Below are 18,029 nucleotides of genomic sequence, written 5' to 3' on the forward strand. Positions count from 1 at the left end.
ATTCTACCTCACTTACAATTCTACTATACTACTAGCCATAAGGGTGTTCTGCTGGCTTCCTGTCAGAATTATCCTAGCAACTCTTTACGAGAAAACTACAATCCATCATACCATTCAGAGAAAAAGATGATGCAGAATATCTGGCAGGACTGTATATTGCAAATGAGAGAAATTTCTCTGTTACCATAATAATATGTTTTTTCACATCTGTTGCAGTTTTTACAGCTCCTGCTGTTTTTTTTGAACGCGATAGAGATGATTGCTTGAGTGCATTACAGTGCAAAGCTATTTTGTTAGTACAGATGCTGTTTAATTTTTAAGGGGGATTCACAGCAAATACTCCAAGAAAACACAACTCAAGCTTATCAAGATACTGATATCTACTTCTGGGTATAGGAGGTTATTTATTAGAAAAATAAAAAAAAAATCATCCTGGGGTTTTTATTAGAAAATAAAATATGTTTCTCTGATCAATCTCTAAACCATATCAAGAAAGTATGCCTATATTTTTTCATCAATTAAAAAAGCATTAATGGAAACTATAGACATATATAGTTTCTTTAAAAAAATACAAAGAAAAGAAGCAAAAGAAGAACTTTAAAATGGAGAATTATTGCAACATATTTGCATTATTCTTTTTCTGAAGTACATGGATGTATTACAAATACTGACATAAGATACACACACACACAGGGCTTCAGGTAATAGCAAGTCCATGGTGATCTGCTAACTCAGACTGCTAGAAAATTATGCCTACAGCATTGTAATTTGTTACAATTATCAACAAGCATTTCTGTGTTCATCACAGCCACAATGTTATAACTTCATAAATTCAGTTAATTCTTAAATCAAGTTACAAGAACACCCTAAATTACATCAGGAATAGTACTGAAAAGGGTCATAAGTCACTCTAAGCCAGTTTGCTCAGTAGTAAACTTCAACAATGTTCTAGCCCCTGTACACCAGAAAGGGCTAGGAGATGATTTGTTCTGAAGCCTTTCCTTAGCATTTCTGGCAGCAAAGTAGCATGTAAGAACAGAATGCTAGAAATAACCTGCTATGTTATCTCAGTTGCTAAGCTATTGCTTGAGTCAGTTAACAATTCAAAGGCCAGTATAAATATTTATATTTTATTGATATTGGCCAAGCCCTAAGACAAAGGAAACACCTTAAAACAGAAGACCTAAAGGTGCAAATAATTAGAAACAGAAGTTACACATTACTGGTTAAGAAAGCCTGTGCACACAGATTAGACTCTTAATTAATTCATTGTCACGATCTAGAGGATTTTAACTTTGTTTTAAAAGAAGCAATGAAATGTTAATCCTCCAAAAATTATGCAGTAATTTCATTCATGAGGAATGACATTAAAAGGTTTCTGTGTGTCTTATGGCAGAAGCAGTTTAACCCATATTGCATGAGTTCAATGGTACAGGTTTCACCTTGTAGTTTAACAACCAGAAGAAAAGAAAACAAACCCCTCAGAACTCTGGCTCCAGAGGTGGCAGAAAAAGGACAACAAAGTAGAAAAGAACAACAAAACAAAACCTCAAAAAATATTACAAGCTTCGGATTGTTCTCAAAGCACAAAAGAAGAACCTTTGTTAGTACTTCGTTTAGTATATAATGGTATTAAAATGTATTAATTGGAAGATCTCTCACTACTTCCAAAATATAGAAGCTGTTTGGAGCTGACAAACAGAGTGCAGTGTTTTTTGTCCAGAGGTTTCAAAATGCAACCCTATGTATACCCACTTATGGGTGTGGGTATTTAACTCCAGAGCCATTCGCATGGATTAACAAAAGTGACAAAGCAAACAGGTGACCTAGAAATGGAACTTTCTCTAACCAGCTTTCTCTAGCACTGTGCAGTGCCAACTCAGTCTGGCTAAACGTACAATATGCAACAAAAGACACACTACCCAATGGGCAGATGTCCAAACATGTCCAAGGAAATATACAAATCCACAAGATCTCCAAGACTTTTGAGGAACTGCCATTTCACTTCCAAGTGTCAAAACAGAGGGATCTTGTAAACTGTAATGTTACGATTTTACAAACTCCAATTTTAGTTTCAGCTCTGCCTTTGCACAGCGTGGCAGAAAGGGGAGATGGTCAACTGCTATTTTACCAGAACATTTACTTTTTTTCTCCTCTCTCTCCCTCCTACGCTTTTTGTAGCACTATGAATCGCTTTCCACAGCCTTACTGATCTGCATGACTCATTGCTTGAATTTTTCAATGCATTAAATAATGGTCAACCTGCAGATTTTTAGTACTTTAGGCAACTGCTGCTCTCCTTAGATGGAGGCCAAGCAGTGAGGAAGAAAAGTCATCTGGTTGCTCACAAGAAAAATTAGTCAGACTTAATGTGAAGACCAAGGCCCGTCCTGCCCCATTATCCCCATTGCAGACTCCTAATACGACGTCTTGTCCCCCTCTCTCTCTTAGCCAGTTTCAAATTCTTTTGACCAGCTTCCTCCTACTGTTGATAGTTTGGCAGTAGATGATAGGACAGAAAAGAGAATGCTGAATATCTGCTAGAAATTTTGCCTCGGTTTAAGTCAAATCATCTTCACCGTGATCAGTATTTTGTCCAGTGTTAGCAGAAAAAAGGTCAAGCAACATACAGAATATGTAAGATACCAATTTCAACTCTTTTGCAATTCATACAAATCTTGCCAGTGGACATTTGACAGAATATTATATTTTTTCCTTTATTAAATTAGCATTCTTAAGTTGTGTGAAAAAAAGACAAACTCAGATCAAGAAAATACCTGCATAATAGACATAATAGATATTTCAGCAGGCTTAATATTTTAAAGAATGAGCCCTGTACATATAAATTTTTAGATATGATATCATGCACACTAACAGAATAGAATATAGAATATTTTCCAATTTTTCTTTATATAAACCAAATATACACGAAATTACAAGCAGTTGGTTTTAGCTTTGTTCTATTCCATACATTCGACACTTAGCTTACCTAAACTTAGAAGTTCAAACTTCCTATTTCTTCTGCAACCATGCTAAAGATAAGATCTAAACACATTTCAAAAAATTATACTTCAAGATTTGCACACCTCCTGTTATTTTTTTTCTTATATCTCCCAGCAAATGAGATGGAACAAATATTTATATAGTGCATGAAAAATGCTCAACTAGTGAAGGAGGTTGTCTGATTACTGTATTTCATACTGTGGTAAGGAAACCTCGCCATCTTTCTCACCAGGGTACGTACAGAACTGGAGTAGGACAACTGTGAACTCCTGGAATGCAAACCCGGCATAGGTTGTGCTAGTCCATGTATTTTCACAAGGGGCTGAGTTTTGTTTAGCAGGATAAACAGGCAACCATGTTAGGTTAGAAATACCAAGCCTATTCTCATTTGCAGGATGAGAGGGATCAGGGAAAAGACAAGGTTTTGAATTCAGAACTTACCTGAAGAGAAGCAATTCTATCAGATCACTTGTCTTGTGCTTCCAAATCAATTAAGTAGTCCCTGATTTTCAGAACAATTAACCCCAAAACCGGACAATGAGTTAGTGAGTTATTTATTTTAAAACAAGTAGAAATCAAAGCAGTTGGTGCCTAACTTCAAGATATTTACAGGTAGACTAGAAACAAACTGGAAGCACAGTAAGAGCTGGAAAATCCTACCATTTATGTGGAAGGGAAGTGAAAATTTCTAAGGTGATTTCTCTATCAACTACTGAAAAAAGGCTGATGGTATTGTTTGATTTGCAGTGGACGTGTTTAACCCTGACAAGAAGTGAGATATGATTCAGAAGACCACTGGAAAGAAAGACTGTAAAACACACACCAGTAAGTTCTGACTTCCGCACAGTTATTCAGTCACTTACAGTGGTCATCAAAGTTTGAAATACACTTATTACAAGTACTTGGCTTGCAAGTGCTTGGCTTTTGGCTGCCTGAAAAGGAATGAGGAAAAAAACCAACCCCACAGTTAAAATATTTTAATTGAATATACTAGGCAAACATCTCAGAGACTGAAAGGCTTGCTTACTGTGCATTATATTATCAATCAATCTCACAACAGTCTTAGAGTCCTGGACTGTTTCCCCTTCAGTTCCTCACCTACATTTCAATCAATATATATTGATCTGTTTCTCCTTACTGCCTGAGCAGCGAAGGGGAAGGCAAGCAGTAGGCACTCTCTTACTAAATCCTTATAACACTGACTAAATGAGGGAAGGAAGTTAGCAAAGATACGCGCGGTAACTGTAGGAAGGTGAAAAATATACCCAATGCAGGTAATATTTGGGAATTTGGCCTTAGTGTAATAAGCATGATAAAAACATGACTAAATTTGAGCAAGTTTCAAGGCAGACAGAAAAAGGTACATTCTTGATATTGCAATGGCCTAATTCTACACGTAAGACACAGTGTGACAGACTTAAAAAAAGAGTTTGTAGGGATCCATAGCATCGATAGAAACAGTACTTTAATCAGATTTTGTCTTTGAAACAGCAAAATGATTTTAAGAAAAGCATTTCTAAACTTTTAAAAGCAGAATACCTTGTCTCTGCTTATGAGATTATCAATTCTAGTAAACGGTTGCTCTGATAAAAGATATGGAATTTTAAATGTGTAATGACTGTGCATGTAGGAAATACCAGCAATTCTTTTTACTATGGCCAAGCTACCAAAAAACAATACCAGAAAAACCCATTCCCTCCCGCTAACCCCCAGAATTTTTTGTTTCCTTAATCTAATAATTTACACATCGGCTTTGCAGAGATAACAATGCTGATTCTGGATGACATGTTTATGCTTATTTCTATCAAAGACAGGTACAGATTTATTCAAGTTTTTCGTAGCACATTTTGCACTGCTGGGTAAATTGTAGCTGCAAGAAGGTGAGAAAGTAAGGTGATGAAGAAAAAGTAGACCAGTGACTTGTGTTAAAACCAGTTAAGAAGTCATCAAGTGTTCTAGCAACAAACTGTTACTCAAAGGAAAACAAACTGTGATCCAGTAGGTACCCCTTCTAATAATTTTGTATCATATGACTCAAAATGTTTGTTTTATTGGTAAGAGCTTCAGTATCATAAGATAAGAGGAAAAACATCAGCTAGCATAGCTTATCTTCCTCTTGTCCAAATTAGAACTATGTTCATTTTGCACCTTCCCCTCTCAATTGTCAAGAGCATATTTCAAGTTTATGAAGGGAGAAAACATTTTTTTCAGATTTTTTTATGCTTACTGACTGAAAGCTAAATATTACTCTCCACGCTCCCTCAGATTTTAGGTAGCATGTGACATGCCACAGAATTTTGTGAATTAAAATTCTATTGAACAGTATTGGAAACTAATTAAACCCCCATTACAAACGTCTTTCTTTCACCTCTTTGAAGCCTCCTGCCTCAAACCAAATCAAAATGTGATAAGGTCCGTGTACCTTCCTCAGAACAGGAGATAAATCTGCTGTCTAAAAGGAATCTCAAGCTCCATCTTCTCCGCAACTCAGTAGAATTACATCCTAAGACAATCATTTACAATGAAACGTTCTCTAATATCCAGAAGTATATGAATTGCCTTCCTCAGAGTTGGATGTTACAGGGTGCTCTTTACAATTCTTATAAGTTGTTGGTAGTTGGTGCAGAGAAGGCAGAGGAAAAAAAGGCGCATTACTATTAAATTGTTAATGCAAAAGCCCAAGAAAAAAGTCACACACAAAAGCTGTCCAACTCTTGGTTCATAATTTGCCCCTATTGTTCACAAAGGTGTTCCCTCCCTGCCAGCTTATCTCACCTTCCTTCCCACTGTTTTCTTGGCTGTTTTGCTACAGTCATCTGAGGAACCTTTTTTCCACCGGTTGCAGCGTGACCACCACTTTCTGTGAAGAAGTTTGTTGCTTTCTTCTGGTGCTGAAGGACAGAAGGGCTAGGTTGGTTATTGCCAGAGCCCCCAGAATTTCAGTGCCAATCCAATCCCAGCTAGTTAGTTGCAGAGGTGTTCAGGACTAGTGCAAGTAGCTAGTAGAAATAAGTTGATTACTTTGTACTGGTTGGCCTGTCATTCCCTTCCCACCTCTAAAATTAACCTGCTACCCATCTGCCTAATAGAATTCAATGAAAAAGCCCCCACACCTGGACCATTGTCCAGAAAAAATGATCTGTCTATACTAGGTTTAAACTAGGGGACACCTCTTGCCCTGGTTAAAAACTGAAGTGTTTTACAGTCAGAAGAGATATCACATGTACAATGCTGAGAACAGTTGCCACACCGTGTTTTTGTTTTGTTACCATGACAGCAATTACCATATTTTGAAGAAAATGACTGCTCACTGACACAACAAAAGGACAATGGGAAGGTGTGTTTTCTTCACCAGTCCAGGAAGTCTCATTGTGTGCCCAAATGCAATTATTTCCTACGATGTTTAGGCAAAGTTATTCTTCATCAGAAACAGAACAGCAGCTAATCTGGTGAAAAACTCTAATTCTGAAAGGAACAATGTAGAGACACAGCATTTTTAGGACTTTGCCTCTTCAAATATCTGTTAAAAGAGGCAAAAATTTAAGAAGAAAAAAATTAAGAGTCTCAGTATTTCTTACATTTAAATCCTTCTGACAGCTAGAACTTAAAAGCACTTTGCCAAATAGGTGACAAATGTATGTTTTGGCCGCATTTTCTTTTATACTTTTATTAGTGTTAGAATCAAAACCTCTTAATACATTCTATATCTTTGGTACGTAACAACAATATTTTGAAAATGGCATAAAAATCAGGCCTCACAACCGCTAGTAGGATTCTTCTTGCTAGCTTAGATCTACCTTTTCTTCCAGAGAGAGAGTGAAATGGGAAAACATCTGAATGGACAACCTGATCTGCCATCTCATTCGAGAATTCCTGAGGAAGAAATGCAGCATGCTACTGGGTTTACAGGTCTCTGTCTTCCTTTCCTAGATCTCTCCTGCATTGTAAAAGCAACTTATACTAACACATGTGTTTCACAGTCAAGTCATTCGCATCCATCTTAATTTGTAGATTTGTAGGACATTTTCAATACAAAACAGATGTTAATATATAATGAATTTAGCTTCTTTCACTTGAACTTACATAAAGCATAGGTTATGTGATACATGTTATTGTGACTGTGGCTCCTCTCAACATAGAGACTAATCTCTGTTGTGGGACGTGACGCAGTTAAAGCACAGGTCCTCAACTGATGACACAGAGGATGCACACAGTTGAAAAAACAGGACTGCAGACACATCAGAGCTTCAGCAAGGCTGTTAATTACTCAGATATAAAGACATGGTATTAATCAGAATCCTGTTTTTTCTGGTGTATATGTTAAACTTTTCTTTCTTTTTCAAAAAAAAAAGAAAAGGGACACAATTAATAGGCTATTTTCTTAAACCCGTTGTAAAAAAAGTTAAGCATAAGACCTACAGCTGTGCTGACTACTCAACCTCTGTTTCAATAAGAATTACAGTGCTGTCATAAGAGTGCTCCATTGACACTATAGCATTTCCTAGCAACAATCTATGTTTTGTACATAAAAAAGTGGATGAAATACTGCCTATCAGCGGTTTTTTTCTCATTATGTTATTAAACCTCCCTCTCTCATGTGAAAGGAAAAGAATCTTATTTGGACATAATGCAGAACTTCAGACCGTGCTCTGTAATGTACTGAATTACCAAAAAACAAGCAATCAGATGACAAGGTGTTTCATGTTATCCAGTTTGACCCTTCTAAAAATAAAGTTAGTGTTAGTTCATAAATCCACTCCAGATTCACTGATTTTTAATCCTGCAATGGACAGAGTGCCCCATAAGCAAACAGAGAGCTGGGCATTCTGCTTTTCATAGGGCTACTTCTGAAGGGTTTTTCCCTGCAAAAATAGCATCCAGTCTATAAAGAATGTTTCATCAAGTCTTCTATTTCGAATAATAAATCCCTAGTAACAACGGCAGCATACCTGGATTGTCATACGTTACTCCTGCAAAGCAGCACTGAATGCACTCCAAGCACATAATGGCAGCCCAGAATAACCTGTTTATGGTATTACTGTAGGATACCCTGATGTCTATAAGCAGAGAGATCTGGAGCACGATACGCAGTCATGGAGATGTATGGAGTTTTGCTTTGTATATTTGTTTCCTTTATCAGATATATGGAGGAGGAACTTCACGCTGCCTTGGCTTCTTGCAGTTTCTTGGAGAGCAAGACAACCCCTCACCTGCAGTTAAGTGATGGGCCAAGAGTTGCTCAGAGCTCATTTCTTCCTGCACTGCTAGCTGGGCTGTAGAGTAGGTAATGAAAGTGTGCACGGTAAAGAACAATTTTTTAATTCAAGTAAAGATCTGCTTTCTTCCTCGCACATTATTTTTTAAGTACCTGAAAGGCTTATGATCAACAAAACAAAAAGGAGGGGGGAAAAAAAGGCTGTTTTACTAATTTTACAGTTCTACTGTTACTTTTACTGTTTTACTGTTTACTGTAGGAGGGTACTTCCTGTGATTAAGATTGATCCTTCAACTGCAATGCATTCATTCTCTCCCAGCTGCCAAACCATCGTGGCTCTTCTCCCTCTCCTGCCCCATGTCCCTTTTCTTCCAGCCACCACCTAGCTGAAGGATCGTTCAGAATGTTATTAACTATAACATGCACACACAGAGATACGTACTCACGTGCCCTCCTGCAAGATGGGAATGAACATAAACCCAACTAATAAACCCAGTGCTACAACATTCAAGTGAGGGTTTAATCTCACCGGGAATAAATGTCATCCCGTTGGAGATGCCCTGGCCTTTACTTGTAGCATAATTAGTGAGGTGGGTGGAGATTTTTCCATCCCTCCCTTTATTTGGACAGTTTTCCATCTGTGTGGCAATAATGGTATATAGACTCCAAATGCTACTGCAGTCAGGTAGATAAAAAGCAGGAAAGCAACAAACTCAAAAAGGAACGGCACGGTAAGGACCGGCCATTCACTCTGGAATGTAGGGGTGGAGAAATCATATTTCTGCTGGTCAGCTGTTCAGGTCTTGTCTGTATTAATCTCTTGTCATAGCAATTCATCTGCCAGCAAGCAAAGAACTACACGCCTTTAAAAAATGCTCCTGTGCTTTTTTTTGCCTTTTTTTTTTTTTTTTGAGAAAAAGAGGCATGTTAGAAAGATATTTTTTTAATTTATTCTTAATATTTTCATGTAAATTCTGTCCCTATACTTAGTTATCTCAAAAAAGACAGTGGAGGAAGGTTGCTTCATGCTGAAAGATGTTTGCAAACATGTACAATATATTCTCAAACTTCCCTTTGCTGTCAATGAAGATGGCTGCGCTAAAGCATGGTATCGACAACAACAGTCAAAAAAATTTAAAATTTCACAGTTATGTAGACACTTCTCCATTTTCACTGACATATTTCTATCCTGTGGAAAAACAGAACTAAACTGATTTCTCTTACTATTGCTCCCATCCTTACTTCAACACAACTTTTCATACAGCAGTTATTAGAGGAAAAATAAATTGCAAATCAGTCTCCGATGTTTCCTCAAAATCCATTGGTGCATTTAGAACAGATGCATTTCATTTTCTCAATTGTTATAGAAACTCTGTGTTGGTTTTAAAAAACATCCTGGGAAATTCAACTCTTCAGTTTCATTGAAATTCAACTATTTCAATGGCAACATCAGAAACATGAATTCAGACAGATGGCAACTCACATAAAGTTCGTTGATTTATGGTGCCACCTAGCTAGAAGATTTTATGCATGTCGTGTTACAGATTTAAATGTGTTGCCATGATCATACAGTCCTCTTCCAAATGAGCTAAACATGAAATGTCTACCAGATGAACTTCAAAAAACATCCCTTTGTAGTGTATCTGGGATTACAGTTAAACAGAGAGGTAAGTATACGTTAAATGAAATCATGGTACTAAGTAAAGTTTTTCAAATTCCTAAAGTTTATATGGCACTGTAAGATTACAGGCCATTACTGATTATTTCAAAGCTTTTCAGTGTATTTTAATATGAATTTACAACCTGCATAGACAAGAGTGAATGAGACATGGCTTAGGAATTTCTTTCCCTTCAAATAAGTAGCAACAGAACTGGCAAAATTGCTTCCTAAAGCTTTTCTTGAAATAAAACAGAATCACTTCTGAGTGGAGTTCCTCAGGGGTTGGGACTGGGACTGGGCCTGGTGCTATTTAACATCTTTGTTGGTGACATGGACAGTGGGGATGACTGCACCCTCAGCAAGTCTGCTGATGACACCAAGCTGTGTGGTGCAGTCAACATGCTGGACTGAAGAGATGCCATCCAGAGGGACAGGCTTGAGAAGTGGGCCCATGCAAACCTCATGAAATTCAACAAGGCCAGGCGCAAGGTCCTGCACCTGGGTTGGGGCAATCCCAAGCACAAATACAGGCTGGGCAGAGAATGGATTGAGAGCAGCGCTGAGGAGAAGGACTTGGGGGCGTTCGTTGATGAGAAACTCAACATGAGCCGGCAACGTGTGCTCGCAGCCCAGAAAGCCAACCGCATCCTGGGGTGCATCAAAAGAAGTGTGGCCAGGAGGTGATATTGCTCCTCTACTCGGCTCTTGTGAGACGCCACCTGGAGTACTGTGTCCAGCTCTGGAACCCTCAACGAAACGACATGGACATGTTGGAGAGAGTCCAGAGGAGGGCCACAAAGATGATCATAGGCCTGGAGCACCTCTCTCATGAAGACAGGCTGAAAGAGTTGGGGCTGTTCAGCCTGGAGAAGAGAAGGCTCCGGGGAGACCTTAGAGCAGCCTTCCAGTACCTGAAGGGGGCCTACAGGAAGGATGGGGAGGGACTCTTCATTGGGGATTGAAGTGATAGTACGAGGGGTGATGGTTTTAAACCGAAAGAGGGTAGATTTAGATTAGGTATTAGGAAGAAATTCTTTACTGTGTGGGTGGTGAGGCACTGGAACAGGTTTTCCAGAGAAGTTGTGGATGCCCTATTGCTTTAAGTGTTGAAGGCCAGGTTGGATGGGGCTTTGAGTAACCCAATCTAGCAGAAAGTGTCCCTGCCCACAGCAGGGTGGATGGAACTAGATGGCCTTTAAGGTCCCTTTCAACTCTAACCATTCTATGATTTGCAAAATGCAACAGCATACCAACGGCACAAGGACAGGCGTATACACAAACAGCCACAAGGAACAGGAGTGAGAGATTCTCTTTAAGCTTGAGAATCAGTAAAAATGCACTATTACAAACAAGTCGAACTGAAAGAAGTCGCTTCAAGCACATATTTTAAAACTCCAGGAAACTCTTTTCTTTTTCTTTTTTTTTTTTTTTTTTAACCAGAGGCTGCAAACTCAAGAGTCCAACCTTTCTATAAAATATAGGAGAATGAGATTTTTCAAAGAAAAATGAAAGCTTTTCTTGAGGCATTTAGTGTGCCCAGTCATGTGTATCGGCATGTTTAGCAAACAGGCTACAAGTCAATGTCTGCCATTTATGGAGAGAAACCACAGCATGCAAGCAAAAACATTTGTATTTGCTTCTGGGAAGAAGTTTTGTCTTAAAAGCATTTTTTCCCTGCAGAATGTAGGCAGTAGGCCTGTTAAAATTACTGTCTAGCCCCCTTAGGACTGCAGTTAGAGATTGCTGTGCGTGACTGGCATCGCTTAAGGGTCAGATAGGCTGAATAAATAAGCAAATCTTTCCCAGGCACAAGGTGCTTCCTGGTGTAGCAATGATGCAAAGAATATACAGCCTTTTATACATCTGGCCCACAGAGCCCATAAAGACCGATTTACAGAATTTCGGGAAGTTTGAACGCATTCTGTCTGAAACTCAAGATGAAGATATCAGATAAGACACTGTATGTTATTTCAGTTTTCAATAGTATACACAGAAGTTTAAGCAAAACCCAAAACAAACCAGCACATTCATCTAGAGGAATATTTTAAACGTTGTACTGTGGAATTTTATTCAAGAGCTAAAGTAGGCAATTCAACATAAGTGTTTCAATAAAGATTTCCCCACCAACTGTAACTATTACTTAGAGTGTATTACAGGAATCAATTTATATTTACTACACAATTTAAGTATGAGAAATCAGACCTACTGTACTAGAGAACAAAACCACATTAGTTTTAAAGACACCTTCCAATTAAAATTCCTTTAGGAAGGTACAGACCAAAAGAAGGCTGTGTGTCCATGTAATCACTTTCCAACAGTCAACACTGTCAAAGTGCAGCGGATCATCCAGGTTACTTCCAAGAACCCACAGATCAATCACAATGCATGAGCAGCAAAGCAACCCAAACACATTACCATACACACATTTCTAACAACTCCCAAACGGAAGAGCTTGCTTCAGCATTGCTGCGACTGATGGGAAAATACAGGTGAAGCAGAGGTGGCGATTTATGTTATTAACAACCAAAAACTTAAGCACAGAACTTTTGCACTTCATCTAGCACAGATTCCCTTTCCACAGCCGCAGCTCATCCTTGGAGTATGCTCAAAAGCTCGGGGAGAATACATTAGATATGAGAGCAGTTAGAAGAAATTGGAGCAATCTGAAAAAAACAAAACAGCTCATATTTTTACCAAGCATTCCTTCGACACCACTTATCGCTTAATAAAATTCTGATACAAAAAAGGTATTAGAACAGAGAAATATGAGTGTAGAGAGTGAAACATAATAGTAATAGACAAGTACAGTTATTGAAGTTTGAGTTATGATGTACCATCTCCATTCCCAAAAGGGAAAAAAAATTAATCAAGCAAACAAATCCTAAAAAGTACCCTTATTTCACATTTCAATGGCTAATCACTAAGGGAAGAAAGGGAACCGTATTCATGACAACTTCAAATCTCTCAACACAATTACATAGATCTTCCAAGATGTAGTCACACAGAGAGGAATTTCAGCATTAACCTTCTAGCTCATACCAACAGAAAACAGAGTAGAAATGGGAGCAAAACTTCTCTTTATGAGACTTTAATTGTCCTGCTCAAACAACTGCTCCTAACATTAGCTTTTGTTTTTCCCATCTATCATGTGGATGGTGGAGCAAGATGTGAGATCTCCGTACCCTGATGCAGACACCAGCACACACGCAAAGAATGTGCAATGCTCCCCTACGTGGCCATTCTCTCTGCATAAGGATTCCTCAGCTTATATAATAGACATAGTGCAATGTCTACAAAGAAATAAAGGCATACATATTTGCAAACAAAGCTGGGCAGAATGTGCATCACTTTCCCAGGAGAATCCACGCTGGAAGAGTATGGCACCCCCTGCTTCCCAGGCAGACACAGTCATTTTGCTCTTACTGCTTATTTCAGCATTTATTCTTGCAGGACCTGCAAGCTCACTACTCAGACTGTAAGAAGGCCCAGTTCCTCCTGAAAATCTTGTGAGTGCAGAGGAGACAGAGGGCTCAGCAGAAGAGATGTAGGTGGGGCTGGCAAAGGCCTCTGCTGACCTGGTGCTGGGCAGATCTAGAGACCCCGTGAAGATTCTGGAGCCCCTGTGCTGAATGAGGAAAATGCCGTTAAGGAAAGATCCCAGGACTATGCTGCTCCCTGAATCATCCAAAGGATCGGATGGAGTTGAGACCACCTGCCAACATTAGATGCATTGGGGGATTTGCCTGAAGGCACAAGTGTGCTTTACAGCAGGAGCAGAATTCCAAAGCAGTCACCACCCAGCTGCCCGGGGAAGATCAAACCCTCGGTTCCAGCTGAGCTGCAAATGGGTGTTTCAAAACGCAACTCTGTCCACACTCTCCATTTGCTCATCATTTTAAAAACAGATAAACATGAAAGTAAATAGGGAAACAGCTTGTGCTACGGACCTGTGCATCACTGAGCTCAAGCCTGAATATGCCATGGAATGGTAGTCTCTCCTTTTCTGCGTTTGAGAACCCTGTGTTGCTGTACTTTGACTAATTAAACTTTTTGTATCATTCCAAGGTCTATATCAACTTCATTGTTGGTAATAATTGTTTTATATTTCCTTATATTTTCCAACCAATATCTTTATTCATCATTTTATTCCGTATTAACTTTCTGAACAACCTCTATAAGGATCCTGGGACTAAAGAGATATGAACTGAAACTTTCATCCTCTGTTTAGGCTATAGATTCTTGCCCATTTCAGTGTCTTCAAATTAAAAGATCCCAAATCTTCACAAAATTCAAGCTACTGAGCTCTGTAGCACGGTAAGCCAACTGGTCCCTGTATCCCATTACCGAAACTGCATTCCTGCAAAACAGAACCTCTGTTACGGACAGTAAATTTCCCAGTTTCATTCCACATAGGTCATGGTTAAATGTGACAAATATGTGTTCAGTTCTCCCAGAAACAGAACTGTCTTGTGAAAGGTCTACCCTATCGTTTAACTGAAGCCAAATCAAGTCATGCTTCTTCAACCCAAAAATTTCCGAAAGAAGTCTCTTCTATTACTCCCATAATCAAGTCTAAAATAGTTATGAAGAGAGCTGGCTCAGCAATTCTTCAGTGAAAAAAAAAGCTTTGTGGAAATTTCATCCAGAAACGTCTGGATTAGCTATTATTAACAAAATTTGTTCTCTAACCTTTCTGGAAAATTCAAGTCTTTAATAATAACGACACTTCCTAATAGTGTTAGAGGTATCCTCATCTATACCTGAAAACAGTTTAGCAGTCTAGATGAACGTTTAAATAACATTTCAGTAGAACCTGTCATCTTTCCCTGGACTCACCCAGGCAGACTATGAAAAACTATGCTTGACTGAAGTCATGCTATCAAAATGTTACCATACGGTATTATCTTCACCCTAAAGAGAAATCCCTAATCTTCTTTAATCTAAATGATGTTTTCTCAACAGCATTTACCAGTCAATATCCACATTACCAGTACAATTATTACTTAGATCAGAACTCTCCATCTAGTCTGTCCTACTCATAACTGGCATTCTTGCCTTCATAGTGCAATAAAACTAAACTGAAGATTGTATAGCTACTTTACTTTTGAGAGGTTTCTTATCATTTATCATAAAAAGCTCTTCCAGAAGGCTATAATCTCAGGCCCGTTCAGAAGGATGATCTCATGGTTATAGCAGATAAATTACAGACTCTTAGAAAAAGCTACATCGAAAGGGACCTCTGGGGTTCCAGCCTCCTACTTCAGTCAAAGTTAGCTTCCAAGATAGCTCAGGGCCTTGTTCAGTTGAGTGCTGAAAACCTGTAAGCACAGAGATTCCATGACCTCTCTGGGCAACCTGTTCCTATGCTTGACTATTCGCATGGTGAAGAATGTTTCTCCTTATCAGATTTCTGTTGCAACTTGTGCCGGTTACTTCTTATCCTCTCACTATGCACTTCTGGAAGTACCCGGGTCTGTCTCATCCATAGAAATCCGTTAAGGGTTTTCTTTCAATAACAATTCTTTCTAACTGCAATTATATTTAAACCCCACTGCCCCTCCCCCACATCTCTGCTTCCGTATAGAACTGAATTGCTTTGTGATGCAAGGCAAGTTGTTACGAATGCCCGACTCTCAATATATTCTCTGTACTTCTGTTTTCCAGAGTGCTTGATACGTATGGACAGTTCCCCCAGTCTGGGATTTAGGTACTCCACAGTTTCACAAGAAAGCGCACGTACAAAGAGGAGGAGCAACCGTACACAAACATCTATGCAAGTTCTTTGCCCAGTAGGAGAAAAGTTTATAGGATTTTTTGACCTCACCATGTCGTACGTCTTCACAGGTGGAAAGGAAAGGAATACAAGTGAAAATAAGGAAAAACTGGAGTACAAGTGAAAATAAGTTTTTGTAAAAGGGCAGTCTCACTGTCGAAGAGACAAGATGAACCTGTTTGGTGGCTTTCTCCTGAGAGAAGACCTTCCTGCCCTCACAGACACCATTTGTACTCACATCATTAAGGATTTTGCCAAGCTTGAATATCTGTGTGGACATGACTCCTTTGTATGCATAACATTATTTTCTTCAGAATTTAACTTTCAGTACAGGTTCCTTATTGCTGTCTCAAGAGAAGAAGCTGCCACAGTTCTATCTTTGGATTAGGCAATACGAGATGGAGTAGCAAGTACTACTGGAGACATGCACCTATTTAATACCTCCTTGTGTATGACATTTATTGCTAAGGTGTATTTCTGGTAGCTAAACAGCAAAAAAATAAATAAATCCATTTGTATGTTCAAAGGGCATCTCATCATTTTTTGTGATTACAGTGAATAGTTTTGGATCTGAGAATGAAAACGTCGCAAATTGTCAGAGAGATGCTACAGTTTATTTTCATCTCTTACAGTGATGCACAGCAGGGCACAAGCAATCTAGGAGATTTCTGGAGTGCATTGACAGCAACTTCCTGACATAGGTGATGGAGAGGCTAACAAGGAAAGGTGCTCTGCTGGACCTGGTACTTCCATACCCCCAACCAGTTCTTCCTCACTTCCTTAGTTCCTGTAAGCTTTGGACACAGTGAAGATGGGATGGTGGAGTTCAAGACAGTAAGAGGGGGTAGCAGGGCAAATAGCAGGAACAATGGACGTGGATTTCAGGAGAACAGGCCTCTTCAGAGATCACCTCGGAAGAATCCCATGGGATATGGCCCTAGAGAAAAGGCGGGGTCCAAGAAAACTGGTTGATATTCAAGGATTACCTCCTCCAAACTCAAGAACGGCCCATCCTGACAAGTGTGAAATCAAGTAAAGGTAGCAGAAGGCCTGCATGGATGAGCAAGGATCTCCTGACCAAACTCAGATAAAAGGAAACGTACAGGAGGTGAAAGCCGGGGCAGGTGACCCAGGAGGAGCATAGGGATGCTGGCTGATCATGCAGGGATGGCATTAGGAAAGCTGGTGCCCAATGATACAAAATTGAGGAGTGAGTGATAGACCAGATGGACGTGCTGCCATTCAGAGGGACCTCAACAGGCTGGTGAAGTGGGCAGAGAGGAACCTCATAAAGTTCGACAGGGGAAATCCGAAGTCCTGCAGCTGCACTGGGAGCCCACTGGCTGGAAAGCAGCTCTGCAGGGAAAGACATTGGCATCCTTGGTGGACTAGAAGTTGTTCAGGACCCAACAGTGCATCCCTCACATCTAAGGCAGCCATCTGTGTTCTGGGCTGCATACAAAATAGCTTTGCCAGCAGGTCGAGGGAGGTGATTCGTTAAAGTATCTTACCAAAATCCATGTTTCTGTTCAGTTTTAAGGCAAGACACAAGAATGGCGTATTGCCAGCCTGAGGGGTATGCTGCAGAGTTTTGTTCTGAGCGAACTCAGGCCTTTGCAATTCTGACAGCTCATAATTATAAAGGCTTTGCTATTGTCCTGGGTTGAGCAACACAGGACTAATTTATCTTCTAATGCTGGGGAAAACTCCACTTTTGGAAGTCTCTAGTGTCTGAATTTGTGAAAATATTTACTTTATAGCCAGCTAGGCTTCAGTGTTTTCAAGCCTTCCCAGGTGCAGGTACGAGGAGGAGCGAGGACTGGGCATTTGACCAAAGCCGGCCAACAGGATTATTTCATACCATGAATGTCACATTCAATATAAATCAGGAAGTTTGCTGCATAGTTTCTCTCTCCCTTGATGGTGGCAGTCCAGAGAAACTCCTTGCCCCAGTGCCAGAGCCCCGAGCCCTTCCCTTCCTCCCGAAGCCGTTGCACTCGCAGTGTCCCACATTTACTGTCCACTGCTGGAAGTGCACAGCTTCCTACTGATAGAATTGGCTGAGTATAATTCTTGTATATCTTATATTAGTTATCAGGATTAATACTGGTTCTTTAGTATTATTGTTAATTATTTAGTCTTATCCTATTAAATCTATTTATATTTCAACCCTTGTGTTTCCTTGCTTGCCCTGATTCCCCTTCCCGGGTGGGGAGGGGTCATTGGGTGATAAAATAATTGTCTAAATAACAATAAATTGTTATGGGTTTTCTCAAACCATAACAGCTATATAACCATCTTTGCCAGGCAAAGCGGATTTCAAGAGCTCTATTTCCTGATCCTCACTCTTTATTTACAGCCTTCAGGTGGGCCAGCAC

The 18,029-nt window shown here is 39.5% G+C and overlaps 1 protein-coding gene across 1 annotated transcript; it reads right to left on the reverse strand.

Annotated features, from left to right (window-relative positions):
* Positions 1 to 4,743: 4,743 nt before the first annotated feature.
* Positions 4,744 to 15,931, reverse strand: LOC141738339 (palmitoyltransferase ZDHHC1-like). The gene is given in 4 exon segments (XM_074573536.1): positions 4,744 to 4,844; positions 4,847 to 4,922; positions 8,790 to 8,969; positions 15,890 to 15,931. Coding segments are annotated over 4 exon segments (399 nt in total).
* Between the last annotated feature and the right edge of the window lie 2,098 nt (positions 15,932 to 18,029).

This window comes from Larus michahellis, chromosome 2 (assembly GCF_964199755.1).
Source record: "Larus michahellis chromosome 2, bLarMic1.1, whole genome shotgun sequence".
In the NCBI taxonomy this organism is placed as follows: domain Eukaryota; kingdom Metazoa; phylum Chordata; class Aves; order Charadriiformes; family Laridae; genus Larus; species Larus michahellis.